This window comes from Phyllostomus hastatus, unplaced genomic scaffold, assembly GCF_019186645.2.
Source record: "Phyllostomus hastatus isolate PE091 unplaced genomic scaffold, TTU_PhHast_1.1 phas_scaffold_78, whole genome shotgun sequence".
Taxonomy (NCBI): Eukaryota; Metazoa; Chordata; class Mammalia; order Chiroptera; family Phyllostomidae; genus Phyllostomus; species Phyllostomus hastatus.
In genome coordinates this window covers 105,245,487-105,269,180 of record NW_025334041.1, presented here as the reverse complement: position 1 = coordinate 105,269,180, position 23,694 = coordinate 105,245,487, and the positions used below count along the sequence as shown (strand labels likewise).

Here is a 23,694-nt window from a genome sequence, read left to right as displayed (position 1 = left end):
ATACTAGTAATTTAACAGTTTAGCTATCTCTGGGTATTGTAATGATTTCATTCTTTTTGCATAGCTGTATTTTATAATGTTCCTTATAATGGTGTCTTTGTGTCATACCAGTTGTATAAAAAAAGGTTTTATGTATTTGTGATTTTTTTCTCCCTCCCAGATAGGCGCGTGCTGCTATGTGGAATGTTCAGCTTTAACCCAGAAGGGATTGAAGACTGTTTTTGATGAGGCTATCATTGCCATTTTAACTCCAAAGAAACACACAGTAAAAAAAAGAATAGGATCAAGATGTATAAACTGTTGTTTGATTACGTGAGAAACATCTTCAGTGGCGGAGGAAACTGTCCATTTCTAAGAAAGCATATGAAACGCTACAGCTGTCCCTAGACCTCTCATAAACACTGAAGCAGTTCAAAACTTGAAAGGAAAAAAAGCAACCCTGTCCTCAGAATTCTATCAAGTTCATTAAGAATGTTTCTTAAAGGTCCAAGAAGCAGCAAACAGCATCTGAAGTCACAATCTATTATAAATACTTTATTTCAGTTAGAAGGTACAATCTCTCAGGGGTTTCATAGTTTAAAAAGCTACAATCACATCATGTAATACATAAAAACAGTGCTATAGATGGAACTGCCTGGCTTAGACCATATACATTTCTGCACAGTCTTTATGGGATCTGCACAAAAAACAAACAAACAAACAAAAACCCCAACTTCTTCCTTTGTTCCAATTAATTGGTCTTGTATGTAAGTTGCTTTCTATTCCAGTATATCCAGAGTGGTGAGATAACAAGGCCAGCCACGTAGCCAAAGGTCGCCCCCAGCGTGCAGGAGATGGGCCATACCTGAGGAGACCATGTATGAGATCAAAAGAGAACAAATGTTATATTATTACTTGAGCACAAGTTAAGTGTAACCTAAATATTTCTATATTAAAGCTTAGTGTGCTTTCTTAAAGAATGCCAAAAGTGTAATAAAGTCATAACCGCATTTATCATGAACACTAAAAATGGACACGTTTTAGTTAATGTGCATTCAACTGTAACAAGGCTTCTGGCAACTGTAGATTTAGTTTGATGCTCCCCAAACTGCATGAGAGACATGCTAAAATTACAAATTAAAATTTTGGGTCAGACTTTGTCATAATCTTGGACTCAATTTAGCTCTCTGAGGTTGGTCATTTTGTTTCTGAATCTCCACATTGGCCTGTATTGTATATCACATGAAATGAGAAATGCATATGATGATCAGACCACAAGCAAGACCTAGAATTCAAGCATGTCACGTGGAATTTATAACAAAGCAGTTGCTTCCATCATAAAACTGATGCCACCTTTCAGATACAGTATTGGAACCATCGCAGAAGTTACAGAGCTACCAACTTAAGTCAAACACCTAGAGTGTAAGTTCAACAAAACACTGGCTTCCAGACACTCATTGCTTTCCAGCCAAATTTGTAACATGTCACAATAGTACACAAAGCCAGAAGTAAAAATACCGTTGATTTATTCCATCCACAAGCAGTGCACGTTGCTCCCTAGGTGAAAGGCCCTGTCTTAAAGAAGACTTTTTCATGTTATCTGTGAAGCATACTAGAGCCATTTCTAATCTTCTTCTGGGGGAACAGGCCATAGAACTGTGCTGGAGGTGAACCATCTTAATTACTAGTTCTGTTACCTAAGCTTCCTTGGTTGGTCTGCTGTGGATCTGCCTTATTCCAAATGCCATGCAACAGACAGTAACATTAGGCAAAGTTTCTGTGTGAACAAACCAATGCAGTTCAGAGAGAAGCATAATGTAATTCATACATTCCCCCCCACCGCCTTTTCTACATTTAAACTTGCAGTTGCCTAAATTATGATTTTATGTCCTTGGTGGGCTCTTATTAATTTCCATGACTCAAGCTTATAGCTATGTCTACTGCACAGATTGGGTAATGAACACTAAACTTTTATACTTGAAAATGACAGCCTTAAATACTCATCAGTCACAAATCTAGGATGGACTGTATTGTATGTGAGCTTTGTAGAGATTTTTTAAAACACAAGCATCATCTTCCCCATGGAAGAGTGGAGAGTCTGCTGGATAACTAGTCAGGAGCTTCCTCTGAACTGGACAGTGGCTATCTTCTTTCTCCCAGAAAGTGGTGGTTCGCATTAAGTACCATGGCCTTATTTATGCTTAAATGGAACCTTATGTAACGTTTTCATTTAATTTTGGTCTGCTGTTTTTTAGATAAAATTGAAAGGAACTGTGTAAATCAATTCGTATATTAGCTAAGTTGTCCAACACATGGTATAAAGGAATTAAGACAGTAAAGTATACATTTCCAACTTGTCTTTGGGGATTTATGGGAATTTATTTTTTCTCAAATTCACATCACTGAAACTCTTCACACTTGCCTAGCCAGCAAAAGTTAAATTCTAGAATCTGTCCAATCCAAGAGAAATGGACTAGGAATCTGGAAACACAGCTCTGGTGTCACTTGTTTCATGAATGGGCCTCAGTTTCCTCATCTATAAACATGGAAGATAGATGATTTCCAGGATCACTCCCATTTATCAACTGTGATTCTCCTCTTTTTCACAGTGATCACAGTTGGACATTACCCTTTCAGCTTCACATCCTTCAGATGGTAAGAATCCTGTACATAGATTATTAGAACTCAGAGCAAAGATGATCGGATCATCTGAACCCGAGGTGCCTTAGGTGCTCTGCTGACCTTGACGGGGTTTGGAGTTTCCCATTGCTTACTGAGAGCCTTTTCATTGCTTTGGCTCTTTAGTATTTCTTTTTGCAAAATCCTTCCCGCCACTTTAACTGAAAACCAAAGATTTGTTTTCTATTCATACGCAGATTGTAGAAAATTGCCTTATTTTCAGAAACGCATCTTCATTGAAGGCTAAGGTCTCAACAGAAATTCAGACTAGTCACTGGAACAACTAGTTCAAAGTAGTGAAATATCTGGGAAATAAAATACTCCAAAAATATCTTACGTGAATTTTGCGAGTGCAAATAAACTGCTTCAAATAAGGCCATGTATGAATGAACTTATAGTTAATATTTTTATATATATATATATATATATAAAGTCAGTTCTGAAGTTCTTAAAAGTAATTGTAGAGGCTCCCTGAAATCTTATTTAACACTTTGACGACTTATACCTTTATTCTATCTCTAATGGTACATTTTAGGTTAGCCCGTTTTGAATTTCCATATTTCCAGTAAGTAGAGCCTGAGTTACGGTTTTATTGTGAATTATCTTACTTATTGTAGACATTGCTTCCATTTGATTTTTAATTATTAATTTTTAAGTTCCAAGTTAAATACTGGTTTGTTGGTTGTTGCTTTTTAAGTGTTGTTACTTTAACAGTGTCCCATCTTAACACATGGGATTAAAAATAAAATACCATGCGTAGTTTACTGTCTATGTAAAGCATTGCACTTCTTACCTTAGCGGTTTTTGTTTGATGCCCTGTGTAAACATTTGGGATATACTCTTTCCTCTGTTTCTCCTGTTGTGAGTCTACGCAACATCTGCCAAGTGTTAAGCATCTGCACTTTGTTGTAAAGCTCGCTGTCCCGGAGTAGGGAGGATGGTAATCCCCCGGGAATGCCAGCAGAATTCCAGTTTGGGTTACTAAATTCTACCTTCATCACTTTGTAATTTCAGTGTGGCTCTTTGTTCCTGAACACGTACATATCTTCACACACACAACTCTCTAAATGGCTGCTGTACTTCACCTCCAGTGGAATGCCAAAAGTGAAATAAATATTGGTTAAAAAGTTTCGTCTAATGAGGGGTTAAGTCTTCTTGGAACACTTGCTATTAAATGCCTCAAGAAATCCATGCTGTCAGCAAATTAAAATGTTGGACTGGTTTTGAACATTGTTTCCTGGTGATGGACCAGGCTTCCCAAAGTGGTCATTCATTGTAACGAAGTCACATTTGAAAGAGAATTTCCCTACACAAGGGTGACTTCACTGATTGTTGCCGGGCAAGACAGGGAATGAGGAAGGGAGTAGCTGAAAGGAGTGGGGGGAGGCTGCCCACTAATGATTTTCCTTCAAGCAATTTCTTACCAACCTTACAATTGTTTTTTTAAAAATTAAGCCTATACTAGGGCAACAGATTCAGATTGACTTGTCAAGCAATCCTTGCTTAACCATGTATTTTCATAATTAGATCCTGAAGTTTATAATTTAAAACTATTTACTTGTCTCATATACAGAGATGTTTCTATGTAACATTCTTCATGTCTAAAAAGATTAAAAAAAACACATGGTATTATCTATTGAACAGACGATTCAACTGCATTGCTACACATATTTCTCCATATTATAGTAATCTGCAATGGCTATAAATAATTATCTTGTTTTGTTTAAGGAAAATAGAAAACTCAGACATTCATGTAGAGGAAGTCCTTCACAAGACTTTGCCACCAAAACGACGGTCATCTTTTTACCCAATTTTTATGAATGAAAAATTTTTTTAAATCACAAAATAGAAGAACCCCCCCCCACACACACTGAGTAACAAAAGACAATAAAACAAAGTGGGTAAAACTATTAAAGTTATTGTTAAAAAAGGAAAACATTTAAAAAGTGATCAGCTATGTCATGTGAAGAAAGTATCTTGCTTAGTGTACTATTATCCTTTCTCTGTGTCAGATGACTCCTTACATTTTCATCACTTAAAAAAGGTCCGTGTTCTCTAAAAATAACCAGCATTAAAAAGGCCTAATATTATAGGTTCTGGGTACATGGTATCCGGGAATAAATTATTTCTCTGTAATAAAACAATTTCATCCTAATAAGCTAAAAAAGCTTCTTAATAAATAATGGAGTTATATATAACTTTATATTTTCTCTGTTAAACATATGATTGCTTCTGGTTGAAAGGCATTTCAAAATTACACAAGCTTATTTCCACCTGAAAACCACACCTCTCCTGATAGAACTTTGCTTACATTTTAGGAATGGAAAATGTACTAATATGAGTATATCTGTGTAGTGTTTGGTATTTTTAAAGCATGTTCTGAGTAGTACAGAATAAGAATTAAGAACCCTGGTTTTTGAGACTGGATGAGTCTCAACTCTGCCATTTGTTAAGTATGTGGCTCTGGGCAAGGCACCTAACCTTTGGGTGCCTTGGTTTCTCATCTGCTAAGTGAGGGTCGTCATAAAGCTCACCACCTCCTGGGGTTGCTGCAATGACTACATGGACGATGCGCTATGGGTGACGCACAGCCGTCCCTGTAACAGGGTCTGACACACAGTGCAGGTGACCGATACTCGTGAGCTACACTTGATGGTAATCTTGGTTCATATTCCTAATTGGCATATACACGGTGGAGCAAAAGTCAGTTTATAGGTGTTCTATGGGAAAATAATGCAGTAATTGATAAATAGTGATACAAGAATAAACTTATATACTCACAACTGTAATCCTACTTTCTCCCCCACCCTGTATAAGTTGTTCCAATATAGAAAACTGTCATTCCCCAAATTTCTACAGCTCAGATTTCTAAAAACCAAACCTGCCTAAAATTTAAGTACTTTAAAAATAATTTCTAAAAACTGCATCTGACAGAATTCATGTTTCCTTGTCAAACATGATCCATACATATTACAAATATAAAGTACATATAATTTTAGATTCACAGACCTCCAAAGCCCAACTATGGGCTCCTGGTTAAGAATCCCATCACTCCAACAAGTATTTTAATTAACCATTCTAGTTGGTCCAAGGAATATTTTCAATGATGGAGATGGCATCTGTTTGTTAATCTGTGATTCAAGAGTAAACTGTTCAAATACACTTCACTTAATTATAATATGCACACTATTTTGTGGGTGCCCTTGGCATATATTAAGGGCAAGCAGACTTTTAACCTTGTCATGTCATTACAACAACAGCCACACGCTTTTGAGACTATGTAACAGCCAGTTTGGCGTGCCACTATGGCAGTATAAGCTGCTGCAGATTTCCTTACTAAAATGATGGTCAGGTATTTATTAGATAACTATAATTAGATAATTATGATTTTTTTTTGAAATTAGTTAAAATACTCAACAGAAAGGTTTAAAATGATATACAAAAACATTAGACTACTTTTAAAAAACTTCTTATTTTACTTAGGAACTTTGCTTTTCTGGGAAGGAACACGGGACAGTGGAACGGCGGTGATCAGAGTGTGCGGGCCGGGTCAGCCCCTTCCTGGCCATGTGACCCTGACCAAGGCACTGAATGCCACAGCCCTAGTTTCCCAATCTGCAGAATAGGAATAAGCACCTCTGGTACTTACAACACGAGGATATTGAATTAAATCATGAAAGCTGTACAGTCCCCTGCATCGGTATCATTTTGTACATGTTCTAATGTGAAAAAAATTAAACTTACATGATCACTAACATAAGTAAGTATTTCTTTGGTAACTGACACAGCTAGGTAGTAATTAGAACCAGCAGTTTAGAACAAATAAAGCTGTTCATGAGCAATGTTATACCCTGCTGTAGGAACTATTCCCTTGCCCTTGCAATATAATAATTTTTAATACGTACTATTCTTCACATGAAATATCTAGTGACTATAAAGTTTATAAGAATACACACCACATTGTGTTAACCATATGCAGCTCCCCTAAGAAACAGAAGGGGGACTCCTGCTCCCAGCTGTAGTTTTTCATGATTTTAAGAAGCATTAAGTACCGAAATGGGTTCTAAACCAACCCCCAGTGGACATTTGTGTCATTCTTAAAGAGTCTCATGAATGACTCCAAAACTATTGAGCCTCCACTATAAACCAACCAGTTCAGGTACAAACAAAGATTATTTAATTTGGGATATATTTTAATAAGTTCATAAACTATGTGTTGCAATATAATTACAATTTTTGGAGACGTATATGCTATCACGGGTACCACGGGGGAACCGACCTCTCTACAGATCAGAACACCTTGAACAGTCGAGCAACTCAACAACCATTAGGATTACTGACTCTTTCAGATAAAAAAGGAAGATAAAACCCAGGCAGCCATTTCTAAATTTCTCACAGCTACTTTTTAATTTTATTTTTATTGTACTCATCACAAATTTGTATTTGCATGACAGAATTCATCTTTCAAAGGCTGCTGACACTGCTACTGGTTTTAAATGACCATTTATATTTTCCTCTGAATTTGGCCGTAAGTGGTATTTTTCCAGATGTCCTTAAAGCAAATGCTACTGTCTGATGTGGGAGTACACATACAGATGACCTCCTCATCTGGACTCGTTTCTCTAGTTGCAAATCCGCACCTGTCCGTGTAGACTCCACCACTCTCCGTCTGGTGAGACGTGTTGTCTCCAGTCTGGAACTTTTTGTCAAAGTGACACAAAAACGGTTCTTGCCATGATCATGCCAATGAGTTAATGTGGCCAAGCACCATTCTCTCTCACACTGAAGTTCTAGCGAGCACTACCAGCACAATGACTTCACAACAAACCCACCTTTTAACTCCAAAACCATTCTCTGCCAGGTAAGTATTACAGTTATTTTTTCTCCCATGCTTGCAACACATCTTACTCATATAAATTAGCATTTTATTTTGGTCTGTCTAAAACACTGAATAATACCTTTGGTAAAGGAAATACCACGTAACCTAAAAACAGCTACTCTTCAATAGATAAATCCATAATCTTAGTTTCATCCCTCACTCTAGCATTACTTGTAGTGATTCATTTAGTTATAAACCTTATGATCCCTAGCTTCAATTTTTGAAAGAATTATCTGTGACATCTGTGACTTTAGAAAATAAATAGATGTTTCCCAAATATTAAATTTTTAACCTAATAAAACCAGAGAAAACAAAAAGGACTTTTATATATAACAATGCTTCATTTATCTGGTATCTGATGAGAATAAGTACAAATATTTAAAAGTAACTTAAAATTGCTTTAAAGACAATCAATTTTGCTTAAGAAATAAGTATGCTCAAAAGAGATTTGATTATCTTGCTTAATTCCATTTTGTAGGTAGTAGCATTAATGTCCAAAGTTTAAAGGCATCTAGGTGGCCGGATATTTGATAATTTTTACTTTCTTCTTTACAATTATTAATATTGCTTAAACTTTCTAAATAAATACACACTGTCTTTATAATCAGAAAAAACTGTATTCATGTTTGGAAAAGAAAGAATATTTTTAAATAACACAATTCCATTTGGGGAAAATTATCTTAAGAAAATAACTGGAAAAATCTGTGAAGGTACAGATTTTGATGATAGCACTGTTTATAATAACACAATAATGGCAATAACCTGAATAATCAATAATGAATTTGTTCAATAAATTTTGGAATAACTATATAATGGCATGCTACTAAGCCATTAAAAATTAAGACAATGATACATGCATTACTAGCTCAGTGAACTTTAAAATATTACACATCTTTCTCATACCAGTTTCCTCACCTGTAAAACAGGGACAGAAAGAACACTTACCCCACAGTGCTCTACTAAGCTCACCAGCTATATCCTATTGAGATAGGAAATGAAAACCCTGATGTTGGTGAGCTTCCATTAGATCGTGTACCCCTTTTAAAAAGCTACTTTGCTACATGCTTTTAAAAATTTTCAAGCTCAACATTCAATTTGGCCATCAATCACATTAACAAAAACATGACTTGAAGACCACAAAAGCAATGAGTATCAAAGTTGAAAATGGAATTCCTGCAACCTCTAGCCTATTTAAAAAAACCCAAAACTATACATATCCACAAACTAAGCTTGTTTATCCACCTATATATGAAGAAGAAAAGTGCTGGAATGTAGAACCAGGCTGACCCTGTGGCACTGGGACCTGCTACAAGGAGAAATCGCCTAGATTATGGGGACAGAGGGAACTGGCATCTCTACTGCACTGAAAAACAAAGCAGTTTATGTGTATATGCGTGTCAGCTGCATCAGTTTTATTATCATACAAACATTAACTTTGCTGCTTTAAGTAGCTGAAACCAACCTGCCATGGTCTTTCCCAATCGAGTGGAATAGGAAAGGCTCCAAGCCATGTTCCTATAAAACTAGAAATTGTAGTGATCTGGAGACTGTTCTCCCAAATGGATGTAACTCTGTAAAACACAAATACATAAATCAGTGGTGGTATGTATCTTAGCTGCTGCAGAATCAAACAAAGAGAAGCATAAATTAACACGATGCATACATATTCTGTTCATTCTGTTCAAAATAGGCACCTCAAACTGACATGTATTTACCATGAACTATAAACAGTTAGTTGGCAAGAAGATGTGCTTTTCCGTTGGAAAGCTAATGTGCACATAGTAAAAGTCAGACAATGTGGAACAGCACTTGCAGTGAAATCGAAGTCTTCCTCCTGCCCTTGTCATCACTACTAGTTCCTTTCCCCAGAAGCAACTGCTATTACCAACTTATTACATACATCTATCCTTCCAGAAATATTTTACACATGCACAAATACATTTGTTTACAATGATATGTGCATACTTGCACATATGCACACATCTATGGGTACATCCTTCAAAACAAAACTGAAAGCATCATGTTATAAACCCAGTTTTGCTGTCGTTTTCCCTAACAGTTATAACAGTGCTCCATTGTATGGAGGGGGCTTCATTATTCAACTAGTCCTTCTTATGGCACATTTTGTTTAAACAAATCAATTCTATTTGGTGGAAGATTAGAGAACAACAAAATATTTCAAAAGATTCAGTGATTTTGGCTACCTTTTTTTAAAATTCTATATTTATAGAGGGGAAGGAAGGAGAGAAACATCAATGTGTGGTTGCCTCTCATATGTTCCCAACTGGGGACTTGGCGTGCAACCCAGGCATGTGCTCTGACTGGGAATCGAACCGATGACCATTTGGTTCGCAGGCTGGCACTCAATCCACTGAACCACACCAACCAGAACTGCCTACCAATTGTATCGGCACATTGTTTGCGGGTAGTTTTTATCGCGCGCTCTACTGCCAGTCAACATAAAACGTATAAATATGTTTCCTGCATACAATGTGTTAAGTGTAAAGGTGGAAAGACAAAAAACTCTGCCATTCTCTTAATAGGTCTTGATTTCAGCCTGCTGTGTAGAATATCAGTCTGGTTACAGTAGGGAAAACTCCACCACAATGCAATAAGTGGGCTCCAGATATTCAATTGTTTAAAATGCAGGGTTATTTTGAAGTTTATGAAAAAGCAGTTTCTTTCAGTTAGTGTATAAGGGAAAAACATTTGTTTTGCTAGATTATTTCTTTCATTAGAAATAAGCTGGTTATTTCACCAAAATGTACACTGAATTAAAGAAGTCCCAAATGACAAGTCAGTTTATAAACCAATCTATCACCTGTCCATCTTATTACCCCTCCTTCATCTAAACAAGATTAGAGCTTTAGTTTGTTTCTATTGAACACTGGGGCTGGAAGAAGGTTGGAGTCAATCATCATAAATGCAAAGTTGTGTTACTATTGTTCTTTATGTAACACCTATAGATGCAAGTCAATTTTTTCAACTTGCGTTCAACAGAACAGAGATCTGTTCCAAGCTGGGGAAAAACTGGTGAGTTAAACATAAAGAGAATTGTACTGTTCAGGCAATTTAAGATTTTCTTGGGTAACTTTTGACTGTAGGAAGCTGACAAATGTTGACTAGCTGTCGCTTAACATGTAATTCCTGTCTGTGCTGCAACACATAAAGTGATATGCCTAGACATGCACAGTCTGGTAGAGGCTGAGAACAGAGTTTACTTTCTCTGTTTCCTATGAGTATAAGAGAAGGAAGTTCGGCTGGACTTGGAAGGATGGGTAGCATTTGGTCTTCAGGAACTGGAGAGAGTTGCATTGCAGGTTAAAAAAAAAAAAAGTAAAATTGATTGAGGCCAAGTGGAAGAATGGGAAATAAGACTGGAAAAGTAGGTTGGAGTTAGGATTTTTTTTTTTGAATAACAGCTTTACCAAATATAGGAAACAACTGCCCCCAGAAAGTCCTTTTCTAGCCCTAAAATTCACTCATTTCAAGTACACAATTAAATGTTTTTTTTTACAGATTTGTGCAACCATCACCCCAAAATGAAACTCTACTCATTACAAATAACTCCCCACTCCCTCTTTTCCCTAACCCTAGGCAACCATTCATCTGCTTTCTGTCTCCACAGATTTGCCTGTTTGGAGCATTTCATCTGAATGGAATCATGTAATATGTGGTCTTTTGTGGCTTTCTTTCACTCAACATAATATTTCAAGGTTTGTCTATTTTATAGCATTATAAAAATACTTTTTTACTGCCAAATATTTTGTTGTAGGGATATACCACTTTTTTTTCCCAGTGTCAGTAGATGGACATTTGAGTTGTTTGACTATTTTGCACAATTTGCATAATGCTAATGTAAACACTCTTGTACAATTTTTGTGAAGACACACAATCTTATTTTTCTTGGAGCTATAACAAGGAATAGAATTGCTGGGTCATACGGTATCTGTTTAACCTTCTGAGGAAGTACCAAAGTGCTTTCCAAAGCAGCTGAGCCATTTTATATTCCCACCAGTAGTGCATGAGGGTTCCAATTTTCCCACATCCTTGCTAACACTTGCTATTATCGATTACAGCCATCTCAGTGGGTGTGAAGTGTTCTCTCATTGTGGTAGATTTCAGGTAAGGATTTTAAAAAAGCCTAAAAGTCAAACTAAAGGAGTCACTGAAGGTTTTAAATCAAAGTAGCAATATGATCAGAGCCACGTTTCAAGAAGATGTATGTGCATGTGTTATCTAACGTCTAAGTTCCAGGTTCCTTGGGGTTAGAGGCAAGATCCATGTCTTCACATTTTTCATTGTTAACAGCACGCTTGTGGCCATGGTGGAATTAAGATTAAAAAGTGCAAACATTCAAGAGGCTGTCCTCTATTTTGTTTGAGGCATCCAAGCGTGCTTATGATCTTACATATAGTAAGTACATAAAAAGTGAAACCAAGACCAAGTTCAATAGAAAAACTTTATAGTCTGTCTTTTTAAAATTATAGTTTCATATTTATCAAACTAATTAATACCTTTAAAGTAAAAAATTACAATCAGACTATTAAGAAAAACCCCTCCCTGCAGTAGACTCTCAACTCGTCATTTTCTTCTATGTAACTCAAATTTAAAAGAATATACATTATGGACAGATTTTTAAAGATTTAGTTACTTTCTGCTTTCTACCCTGGAAGAAGAGGATTTAGCACTCTTTACCCACGAGCCTGCCATCCTCACATCACATTTCTGACTCATGACCCCTTTTTGACTGGAACGTCGCCTCTTCTCGGTCAAGTCCCTAGCACTGTATGCGCAGGTTATGATTATGGAAATATTCATCACACAGTGGTTCTTACAGTAAATATAATTTTTAATTTCCCTTAGATGTTAAGAACTGCCTCTTTTCCCACTCTATTTGCTTATGTACCTGTCACTAAATCATCCTTAAATATTCCACAGAAACCAAGCATTATTTCTAAATGCTTGCTGGTGCTCTTTTGCTCTTTCTTTTGTGGAGACACCTCACCTCCTCCCAGTCACTGTCCACACTGACTCCACTGAAATTCATTATATCAAATATTCATTGAAATAAACAGGACATTCTGAATGCTGCCTGTGTGTCAAACACTGTATCAAGTGCCTGGGGCAGTTCACAGTAAACACTGCAAACTATAGATAGTAAACACAGAAAACACTGTGAACTACACAGACCATCATCACAGCAGTGCTTGTGGAGACGGTTGGTTTCTTCATCTAAAATGGAGACACCACACTACTCCTCCTAGTGGCGAAAAGATATTTTACTAAATTATTATATAAACTTCCCCCTTAGCCACGGAATTAGTATTAAAACCAATCCATTTTTACCATTAAGTTTTTATGCCCACATTAAGGCTAAACTACCTATTTCTTATATGTACACATTTTTCATTATTCATATCTTTTCATTCATAATGTCTACAGTGGTTTTTCCAATATAACATCCACTTCAATGCAAAGATGACAGAAAGAGGCCTGTTGACTTTGTCTACACAAATAGGTCTTTACCTTGGTGAGATAACCAAAGATTCAAGAACCTATTCAGAAATTCAGTTTTTTTTCATTTCATCAAAAGTGATCACATTCTCACTTAAACATCTAACCTAACAGCATAAAAGAAGTAATAAATCAAAAAGAAACTCCAATGAGAAATAGAGGTTTAAGGTAGTCAGATTATTTTCCTTTAAAAGAAAGTCTGCAAATGAAAAAAAAAAACCACAATAATTACAATACAAAGGCAACAAACTGAATTAAAGTAGTACAAATTGACTATATTCACTCAGTAATAAACATACCAAAAAGTTGGCAGAACTTTTAAAGAAACCAAATGACTTTTCAACATTCAATTTTCTTTAAAATAGTATGTTTTAAAAAATCTAGAATAACTTTACATTTACTTTAAGGGAAAGTCTTATTAAAAACATCATTTAATTATATACTAAATAAATCTCAATAGTATTCCAAAGTCCTTTACTCTTGGGATATAATTCCAACACAGTCCTCACAATTAAAGCTTTTGTGTTTCCCAGTCTTCAACTTATTACCATCTACTCAACTTAAACATGCAAATAAATACATTAAAAATTAGGATGTAATACTTATTTCACTTCAAAGTAGTATAACATTTATATTGACTCAATACTAAGTGAGATATCAACCTAACTCAAAATTGGCCTGTTTATGCTATCTGAATTATCATATTTCAATAATATCAGGAGGGCTAGCTTTATACAAACAAAACAAAAACTCTACCATGTTTTATACACTAAAACACAGGATAAATGATAAAAATATTGTAACCTCTAAAATCTTCAATCAGTACTTTAAGATATTTTAAATACTTTTAATTAATTAGAACTATAGCATAAGAACCTCAAATCAGAACTTTAATTTCTGTTGTAAATAATTATTGGATAGGAAAATACACACTCATGTTTTGTATAACGTCTTTAAATAATAGAATCCTTTGAATTTAAAGTTGTGACTCAATATAAATAATGCTAACTGTATATGGGACAATTTTAAAATAACACAAAAGTAATTGTTTTTTGTGGGTAGTTCATATTCTTACTGCAGAACCACCAGATCTTTGAATTTTAAAAATATTTTTGCCTCTCAGTGAACATTTATGAAGGCCAACTCTAATATTAAATAAGTTAATCCACTGAATTAATAATTACTCCTTAATTTATTCAGAACTCGACATGCTTTTTATCCTAAGTGTGATCAGAGTGTCAGGGAGAAAGGGAGCAATCACTGATGTACGGTGGAGACTCGAAGACTTGAGTTCCCCTCTTGTAAAAAAGTTCGAGTTAATTTTCCATGCAATGAACTGAAAAAACAGTTCCTCTTTTTCAACCAGCGCTCCGTGAGTGCCCGTGCCCAGCCCTCCTTGGTCTGCTCCCTGCACTGGGAAGAGGCACCAGGACAGACGGACTGGAAGTATGAAACATAAAAATGCTCCATGGCATGTGCTAGTCCATTGGACAAACATTTCTTGAGCACTTAGTATTTGATTTCACCCATCATTTCACACTCAGTTCTGACAATGACCCTGTCAAGTACAATTAGTATGAGGATCTGTAAAGTTAAATAGCTTATTTAACGTCATTGGCCACTAAGCAGTGAAGACAGGGTAGGAACTGGTTTTCGGACCCTTGATTAGTAGCGTCTTTTAAACATTTTTATACTGTCGGATGATCTGGATTCCAGCCCCAGCTCTACCTCTTTCTGGCTGTTGGGCTTTGGCACATCACTTAACCTGTCAGGTTTCCATATCTTTGTCTAGAAAATGGTGAAAATAGGAGTATCTTACCAAATTGCTGTGAGAATTAAATGCTATAACACATACAGATTGCAGCACAAATAATGCCCCCTTTTTATTACAAAATCATAAGCATGTAATCCTGTAACATAACAATATCACACTCAAGCATACCATATGACATTTTAGGTGAAATGTTCAAATTTAAACTATAAATTACTACACCTATACTATTACCCTACCAACCTCATTCAAGCAGGCCTTACTTCTGCCAGACCCTGTATAAAAATTCTTTAAAAGTTACTGAAGTATTTTTTTGCATATTACTATTTCATGCCATGCATTGTGTGATGTTAAATAAAATGTTTTATAACAAACCGATTATTTTTAGCCATAGTTTTCCAGTAACTGAACTGTTCTCTGGCTGTATGTTAGAAAATTTAGGATATTTTTGTACTCTACTAAAATTTAGGTGGCATCAGAGAAATCTAACATTCTTGACACAGGTCTAACTTTTCAATAACCAAAAAGTAAGTTTAAAGTAAGTTAAGTATTGGCAAAATCTAACTAATTTAAAATTTTCATTTTGACTACGCAGTGCATTAAAATGGTCAAATTCAAAAGATACCAAAGGGGGGTCAGTGGAGCGTCTCCTTATCTTGTACTTAGCTGCTCAGAGCCTCTCTCCAGAGCCAACCAGTGTTTCATCAGGTTTTTATGTATGCTTCCAAAGACATACAGGTATACCTATTCTCTCCTGCAAATTTTTACGAGTGGTAGCATCCTACTCACATTTTTCTACCCTGCTTTTCTCCACTTACCAGCATCTCAGTAAATAAAGACTTGATTGGGTTTTTTTTCCCACAACTGTGTAACATTCCATGGTGTAGATTAAATTTCATTTAATCCATCTCTTATTAAAGGATGTTTAGGCTATTTTCAAAGTTTCAATGAATAATCTTCTATAGTCAGTATTTTGTAGGTATGCCAGTATATTTACAATAAAATCCTATCAGAACTGCTGGGTCAGAGATGGGTATTTGTAATTATAGGTATTATTGCACTGCCCTTCACAGAGTCTGAACCAACTCACATTCCCACCGGCACTACCAAAGGACACTGTCAAGACGGTGAAAAGACAACACACAGAAAGGGCGAAAATATTTGCAAATCATGTATCTGACAAGGGACTTGCATTTGGGTATATGAAGAAATCTTACAGCTTAATAAAAAGACAAATAACCCAACTGAAAAAAATGAGCAAAGGATCTAAATAGACATTTTCCCAAGGAAACTATACAATGGCCAACAGGCACATGAAGAGATACTTGACACCATTAGTCAGTAGGGAAATGCAAACAAATCACAATGAAATAACACTCCCCACCCACTAGGATGGTGATAATCAAAAAATCAGATAAACAATGCCCTGGCTGGTGTGGCTCAGTGGATTGAGTGCAGGCTGCGAACCAAAGGGTCACCAGTTCGATTCCCAGTCAGGGCACATGCCCGGGTTGCAGGCCAGGTCCCACTGGCAGCCACATGAGAGGCAACACACATTCATGTTTCTCTCCCTTTCTTTCTCCTTCCCTTCCTCTCTCTGTAAAGATAAATAAAATCTTTTTTAAAAAAAGTCAGATAAAGAACTGCTGGCAAGGATGTAGGGGAACCAAAGCCCTCATGCATTGCTATGGAATGTAACTTTGGAAAAGAGATGGGCAGTTCCTCAAATAATTAGACATGGAGTTACTATATGACCCAGCAATTCCACTCCTAGGCATCTACTCAAGAGAAATGAAAGCTTAAATCCATATAAAAACCTGTACACAAATGTTTATAGCACCTTAGTCATAGTAGCAAAAAAAGTGGAAACAACCCAGATGTCCATCAATTGATGAATGGTGGTATATAAGGCCTCTCGGGAAAAAGTCCAGCCATTGTTAACATAACAAGAATGGCTTGCGTGCCACTGATGTAACCTGGCAGCCAAGGAGAGTGACTGGAATGTGCGTGGGTGAACAATGACGTCTTCATTGTACCAGTCAGCGGGGGCGGTAGATGCTGTTTAGTGAACATGTGTACTGTGTGGCCTTCACATTCAAAATGACTGAGTGAATACAGCAGCTAATCTGCATCAAATTTTGTGTTAAGCTTGAACATTTCTCCATGGAAACCATTCAGATGATTCAGAAGGCTGCAGCTATGGGCAACTGGTGATTAGCAGCTTCATCACAGTGCCCCTGCTCACGTGTCACATCTTGTTCAAAGTTTTTTGACAAAACAAATCACCCAGGTGACTCAGCCTCCCTATGTCCCTGATTTGGCACCTTGTAACTTCTGGCTTTTCCCAAAACTAAAATCACTTTTGAAAAAAGAGATCTTTCAGACTGTTGATGAGATTTAGAAAAATACAATGGGGCAGCTGATGGTGACTGGGAGAACTGTGTGAGGTCCCAAGGTGCCTACTCTGAAGGGGACTGAGGCGCCACTGTCCTATGTACCTTGTATGTTTCTTACATACTGTATCTTCTTCAATATATGTCTCTATTTTTCCATATTACATGGCTGGATACCTTCTGGACAGACCTCGTATATCCATACAATGGAATATTATTCAGCCATAGAAAGGATTTAGTACATGCTACAACATAGCTCAACCTTGAAACACTAAGCTAAGTGAAAGGAAGCCAATCGCAAAAGATTAACATATGATTTCATTTTTATGATGTGTCCAGAACAGGCAAATCTATAGAGACAGTAAACAGTTTAGTGGTTACCTAGGTCTGAGGAAGAGGGGATAATAAGGAAGTGATGGCAAAACGGTACAGAGTTTCTTTTTAAGGTGATGAAAATGTTCTAAAATTGACTGTGTTTGCTGCATATATCTGTGAATATAGTAAAAGCCATTTAATTGTATACTTTGTATTATATTTGCATTATGTCTCAATACTGTTTGAAAAGCTCATCTCCCAGTTCCCCCAGTTTGCCTCCTGTGTCTGAACCACTCCCTGCACACCTGGCCTGCCGTTCTGCCAGGCCCCCGACAACCTCCCTTGACCACTTTGTAATGACTTACAAGCGGCAACCCTTCTCAAACCTGCTCCCAAAAGCAAATTTCAGGTTTTTTCCCAGGAAAAGTACATTTATTATATTTATGTATTTCTTAACTTGTTTAACAAGTATAAAACTGTCCTACCATTTGTATTAAGTCCCCAGCTTTCTTTATGCGTTTTTGATTGTCCAAGTTCACATAGTACAGGGATTTTTAGGACTGCATGTGCCATACTATCACAAGACTAACTGTAGAATTGGATGTCTCCCCCAAATACGCTATTATCAGAAACAGAATTCAAAGCCGGATAAATCACCCATCAAACCAATAAGGTTTCAACCAGTTTTCACTGTATAAAAATTTCAAACTAAAATGCTAAAAGAAAGTAATGCCATTTGGGATACTGTCATAACAATGTGGGAAAACATTTTCAATAATTACACTTTTCTTTTCTAGAGACTTCATGAACTCTAGAATATGGTTCTGAAGGGGAACAAACAATATTCATTCCAAAAAGAAAAAGTCAATTATTTATGGAGCCTTGCTACCCATCAGGCACCCTCCATTCTAGTTGGGCTGTTCTCTTCCAAATCACACAAAGATACCACGTTCAGTTTCTGTGGCGTCATTCCATCCCCTAGCATGAGGTTTCGTCCCTTCCCCTTCGGTCTCACCTAATCGCACACTCTCGATCCAAGCCCTTCATAGGTCATCCCACCCCCAGCTCGCTCCTCAGTGGTCTCCTGCCCCTCTGAGTTCCCACAGCACTTCTGTCTGACACAATTTTAGCCTCACACCATTTGTCCATCTCGTTCTTGTCCCTTGCACACGCAAGCTCCACAGGGAGAGAACCACAGCCAGCACCTTGGAGCCCACACGCACAACACGCACACGGAGTGGGAACTGGGGGTTTTCCCTGTTAGGTGATAAACGGGACAAAATGATGGCCACCAAGCACCTTTCCAGTTTCATGAGTTACGACTCGACCATTTTTGATACAAATCATCTCAATGCCTTTCAAGAAGCTAAAATTTTAATTTAGCTATGTTGAAAATATATTTGGCCGCTAAGGAAATGAAATCCTATAAAACCTGCACTTGGTTGTCATTACCACAGCAGAGGCTAAACAAGAAATGGTGGTGGTTATACTAAACATTTTTAGGTTATGGACCCCAATTCTACCTTATAAGATGTATGGAAGCAATTTCATCTGATCAGCTTTATCACAGTGACAAAATATCCCTGAGCAGTTTTTAAAGCTTTCCTTTGGTAGCAGAGACTGTTTTCCAAACCAAAGGTTTAGCGGAATTCTACCCTACAGAAGAACGCATAACTAATCTTGCTGAGGTAGAGAGAGGGACCTGTGGTTCTGCCTGCTTGGATCCCCCTCAGGTGCACCCCACTCCTCCTCTCCCCAGTCCCCAAGTGCAGTGGGCCCTGAGAGCATCTCCGAAAACTGGACAGTGCTGAGAAATGCTCATGGAACAATCAACTAGCTGCTATGAATAGAAAAATACATTAATTCTTTTAAAAACCTTCAAACATCACTAAAACATGAAATCAAAACTTACCCATTTCTACTGAAAACTCTCAGCCATGCTTTGACGTTCGGTCCTAACAAACACAAACAAGGTACAGTAGTAAAAGTAGACAAAATAACTGCAAATAAAAATGTTTCCAACACCAACCTACAGAAAGAAAACTTCATTAGTTTTTTAAAAAGTGTTAAAGGAACAAACATACACACATAAATAATCTTTGTTACTTAAATAAACTTAACATAAAAATATTTTCTTGTATTTTACTTTGAAAGGTAACATGAGTCCTACCAAAATGATGACCATGAAAAAATATCTAGCAAACATCTGGCTTCAATGATAAGAGGTCCAAAGTGTTAAATATCTTATGATCCATTCTGTCCAAGGCAAGAAACCCATTTCTAGATCATTAACTTTCTTTCTCAGTAGTCTCTGGAACTTTCTCTGCAACCAGTGTTTCAACTTTAGCTCATTTCAAAATTAACCTTCTTCCTAAGTAGTCTTTGGAACTTTAGCTTTATCAGAGCCACTTAGAAAGCTGGATAAACTAAAGATGGGGGACCCCACCTCTAGAATTCTGACTGAGGCCTGAGAATTTGCATTTCAATAAAATGCTGATGCTGGTTTTAGGACCACTTTGAAAACCATTGCTCTAGACATTCATTCTACTCTAAAATGCATTAGACAGAAATATCTGTTTACCATTACAAAGGTCTTATCCTCCCTTCTCTAGAAAAGATGACCTGTTAATGTGTATATATAAAAAACTACATATAAATACATAACTATATACATAGCTTGTGTGTGTTTATACATAACCATTCATTTCACCATGACCATTAATCATTGCTAAACAAGTTTCCCAAACTACAATAAATGTTATATAAAAAATATTCATGAGTTTAATATTCACTAATTTAAAACTGGTCAGTTTTGAAAAAGTGTTGAGTTAAATTTTACCTTCAAACTATAAACATTAGCTAATTAAGTAAAGACAGAAATCTACTGGCTTAAGAAAATAAACTTTTTTCAAGCACTTCAGATCACATTTACTAAGAACTGATACGCTAATAGTAGCTAACTTATCCATATTGCCATAGTAAGTTCTCTTTGAGATTCTAAGGGTCACACATTTATTGGTGTAGTATAGCTTCTCATCTGTACCTCCCATCCCTACCCCAACCTGCGACTCGTACTAGAAGGCTAGATAATAGGAGCCTTTGATGAATTAAGTTATTCCCGTTTCTAAAAGAACAGCACTGTAAGGAAGGGCAATGCCAGTACCCTTCCATGATCTAACAATCAAACACACCAGTCTTTCTCTAACCATCAACAGAATTAGCCCTTTGTTTAGTAAATGAGTGTTTTAAAGTACAGTGGCCTTAAGCTTGGAATTTCAGACTTACTCTATTAATGGCGCTCCATACAGAACAAAAATTACATGAAAGAGGAAACAAGACATAAGAAAGTAGATACAGCATTTCAAAAATCTGGTTACCTGAAAAAGAAATGAATAAAGACTCAAGAGAATGCCTAAAGGACATTAAATGTTTCCATTTTAGGTGCAAGCATAACATTCTCATGTGTGAACAGTTAAATGTTCCCTGGATTTGGAGATTCTGAATTCAGATCAGTCTTGTGTAGTCAGGTAAACAGCCCTGTAAAAAAGCCTAAAGGCAAGTATCCACCACCCCCCCCGCCCCCCGCCACACCTCATTCTACCCACCCAACTAGCACTACAGTCAAAAAGCATTTCTGGTCCTGTGGTATGCATTGATCTATGCTGTTAATCAGTATTTATGAATTATTTACCAATAACAGACTGCTAGAATACAAGAAAACATAAACAGTCCTTATTATGTGATGATACATGAGATATTTGGTATATTATTTACTGAAGACACTCTAATTACACAATTAGTGCATGGCAAGGATTGATCAAGTGTTGTGGGCAGGCTTCCAACAAGTGACAGGCTACTAATTTGAAAAAAAAAAATCAGGTTAACTTTAGTTACTGGAAATAATCCAATTTAGTTCTTGACTAATGCTTTATTTTTTCATTAAAAGAAACACTCCTTCTATCCAAAAATCAGTTATCAAGAAATAAGCCTTACCTTGTGTGATGAACTTCTTTTAGTGGATGTATTTGGTTTCACCACTAAATATAACACTAGATTGACAGCAGTTACGAAAACAGAACAGATGCACAACCAAGTCAAGTGTGTTTCCAATACTGAGAAGTTCTCCAAGAAGAATGATGGGATGAAGATGCTTAGGATAATTGAGAATATGCACAAAAGGTGGGTATACAGTAGTCTCTTGATATCAGTATTTTTCATGGTGTATTCTTGAGTGGCTATCTAATGAAAAACGAATTAAGAAAAGCATATGCAATAGTGGCTTTTTCCATTGTTCTAAATGTTCCAACACTTAAAGATAAGTTAGGACCCAAAGTCAATTTTTTATGTTGGTTTTGGAATATAGGAAGATGCACAATGTAAATGCACATATGGACTACTATGGTAAACAGCTCTCAGAAACTAAAAAGGACAAATTTCTTAATTCTAATTCCTTAAACATCTGTGAGTGGTTTCTGCAAAATGGTCATGTGCTAGGACCAAGTAAGCAATTCCTTTTCCTTTTTTTTTTTCTTTGCCAAAATCTGAGGTGAAAACAAACTACAGGGATTAATGATTTGCCCCTGTTGGAAATATACCTATGCATTCTAGAAACCCCATGAATTCAGTTTGGCTAAATTGTTGTTTTTCACCAGTGTGGATCCTGGTAACTAACATCACGGTAGTTCACATCTTCCTAGCAAATGCCAAGTGACACCACCAGTGGCCAGTGTAATCAAGAGAGTTCAAACAACATTATGCTAAATGAAGAGATTCTAGTGTTGCAGAAATACCAAAATGACAATGTTTGTTACAGGTGCTAGATTACAATAAAAAGTAAAGCATAAATGCTTTGTGCTTTTATGGAGGAAAGAATTTATCTATAAAACACACACATCTTTATAAATTACCTAGCTGAGAGCTTATACATAGCACTAATGTTAAGATCTTACTAACTTAAAGTAATAGTCCATATGCAACTGTGGTTATTCCAGAATATATAAATATATATTATATATATATAATATATATTTATATTTTTACACACACATACATACAGAGGGGGCTCCCAGTAACACAAAGGGTCAAACCTATACCTTATCCTAACAAGTCTCATTTAATTAGCACTATAAGTTTCAAAAGCAAATTTTAAGGAAACAGGCTAAAATAGGTTAGGGAACATGTCGAAGGGTCCAAGCTTCCACGTGCTAGGGGTCAAGAAGAGTATGAAGGGCAAGGAGGGAGAAATGAAAAGTTTTTAGTCTTAGCTTAGGGGCGGGGAAGCAGATCTGCAACACACTCTCTTCCCATTTTTTTTTTTTTTACCCCCCCTTCGCATTTTTTTTCTGGACCTCTCTCAGAACGCCAACTGACATGAGCATCCTGGGATGTAATACAGTGAGCAGTACCCAAACTCAAATGCTTACTGAGTCAATGAATGAACGAAAGAATGAAGGAACGAATGAATGTACAAGGGAACAAAGGAGAGTGGGTCAAGTGTTTAACCCTCTTGAGATACCTGCCCTGTGTTAGGCTCCCGACGAGCAATCTTAAGAGGACACCCTTCAGGCGTCCGCTAGATGGGATGCGACCCTGGCGTTTGCGGTCCGACCTGGAAGGGGCCCGCAGACATTGAGGTGAAAGAAGGCCCTTTTAAGCGGCTCCCGGAGACTTCTCGGGAATCATTGGGCCGTTGTCTGCAGCCCCACCCTAAACTGGGTCACTCCGGGAATCTGCCCAAGCCTCAGTCGGCCTGAGGGTGGGCAGCGGGGGATGAGCTGAGAGGCATAAGCAACCAGCACAGGCGTGGAGACTACGAGAAAGGGAAACAGACACAAAAGCTCGAGGGACGGCCCACCAGGGCACCCCCTGGATCACGCAGCAAGAATGGCGCGGGCGGTCAGGGAGCACAGAGGCTCGCAGTCAACTGGGAAGTCGGCGCGGTTTGCTCGCATCCCCACGAGGCCCGCGTGCCGGAACGTCCGGCAGGGCTTACCTAACACTCCCGCCCGCAGAGAGCAAGGGGGGGGCGACTACCTCCCACCACCAGGTGCTACTCGCCCCCCCAACCTTCGCGCATGCGCAGGCTTGTGGGCGGAGACCCAAGGCCACACAGCCAATCGCAGAAGTGAAGGGGCCGGCAAAAGAAGCAGCCCCGCCTTTCT

At 37.3% G+C, this 23,694-nt stretch overlaps 2 protein-coding genes across 5 annotated transcripts in view; one reads left to right on the top strand and one right to left on the bottom strand.

The window, feature by feature from the left end:
* The window catches only part of RHOQ (ras homolog family member Q), a 41,887-nt gene extending 38,091 nt beyond the window's left edge, over nucleotides 1-3,796 (top strand). The window contains exon 5 of one of the 2 annotated variants that reach the window (XM_045828641.1): nucleotides 161-3,796. In XM_045828641.1, the coding sequence (XP_045684597.1) occupies nucleotides 161-316 (156 nt within the window). In that variant the 3' untranslated portion in view covers nucleotides 317-3,796. The remainder of the gene's footprint in view (nucleotides 1-160) is intronic. The other variant, XM_045828642.1, reaches the window with a different exon arrangement.
* On the bottom strand, nucleotides 509-23,629 carry PIGF (phosphatidylinositol glycan anchor biosynthesis class F). Of its 3 annotated transcripts, XM_045828639.1 has the most exons (7): nucleotides 23,526-23,576; nucleotides 23,049-23,141; nucleotides 21,527-21,772; nucleotides 20,819-20,910; nucleotides 19,446-19,562; nucleotides 9,000-9,108; nucleotides 509-844 (listed from the first exon to the last, which is right to left on the bottom strand). In XM_045828639.1, exons 3-7 carry the CDS (start codon nucleotides 21,749-21,751, stop codon nucleotides 731-733), a joined length of 657 nt encoding a protein of 218 aa, XP_045684595.1. In that variant the 5' UTR covers nucleotides 21,752-21,772; nucleotides 23,049-23,141; nucleotides 23,526-23,576; the 3' UTR covers nucleotides 509-730. The 3 variants fall into 3 exon arrangements, with proteins under 3 accessions (XP_045684595.1, XP_045684594.1, XP_045684596.1); XM_045828638.1 differs by lacking the exon at nucleotides 23,049-23,141 and having other exon boundaries at nucleotides 23,526-23,629; XM_045828640.1 differs by lacking the exon at nucleotides 23,526-23,576 and having other exon boundaries at nucleotides 23,053-23,122.
* Between the last annotated feature and the right edge of the window lie 65 nt (nucleotides 23,630-23,694).

What these genes read in the sequence shown, in the direction of transcription:
- PIGF (XM_045828638.1), bottom strand. Translation starts at nt 21,751, where the DNA reads ATGAAAAATACTGATATCAAGAGACTACTGTATACCCACCTTTTGTGC. An exon ending in TATGGAGCGCCATTAATAGA is followed by an intron (nt 19,563 to 20,818) that starts GTAAGTCTGAAA and finishes TTCTTTCTGTAG; the next exon opens with GTTGGTGTTGGAAACATTTT. An exon ending in AGAGTTTTCAGTAGAAATGG is followed by an intron (nt 9,109 to 19,445) that starts GTAAGTTTTGAT and finishes TGTGTTTTACAG; the next exon opens with AGTTACATCCATTTGGGAGA.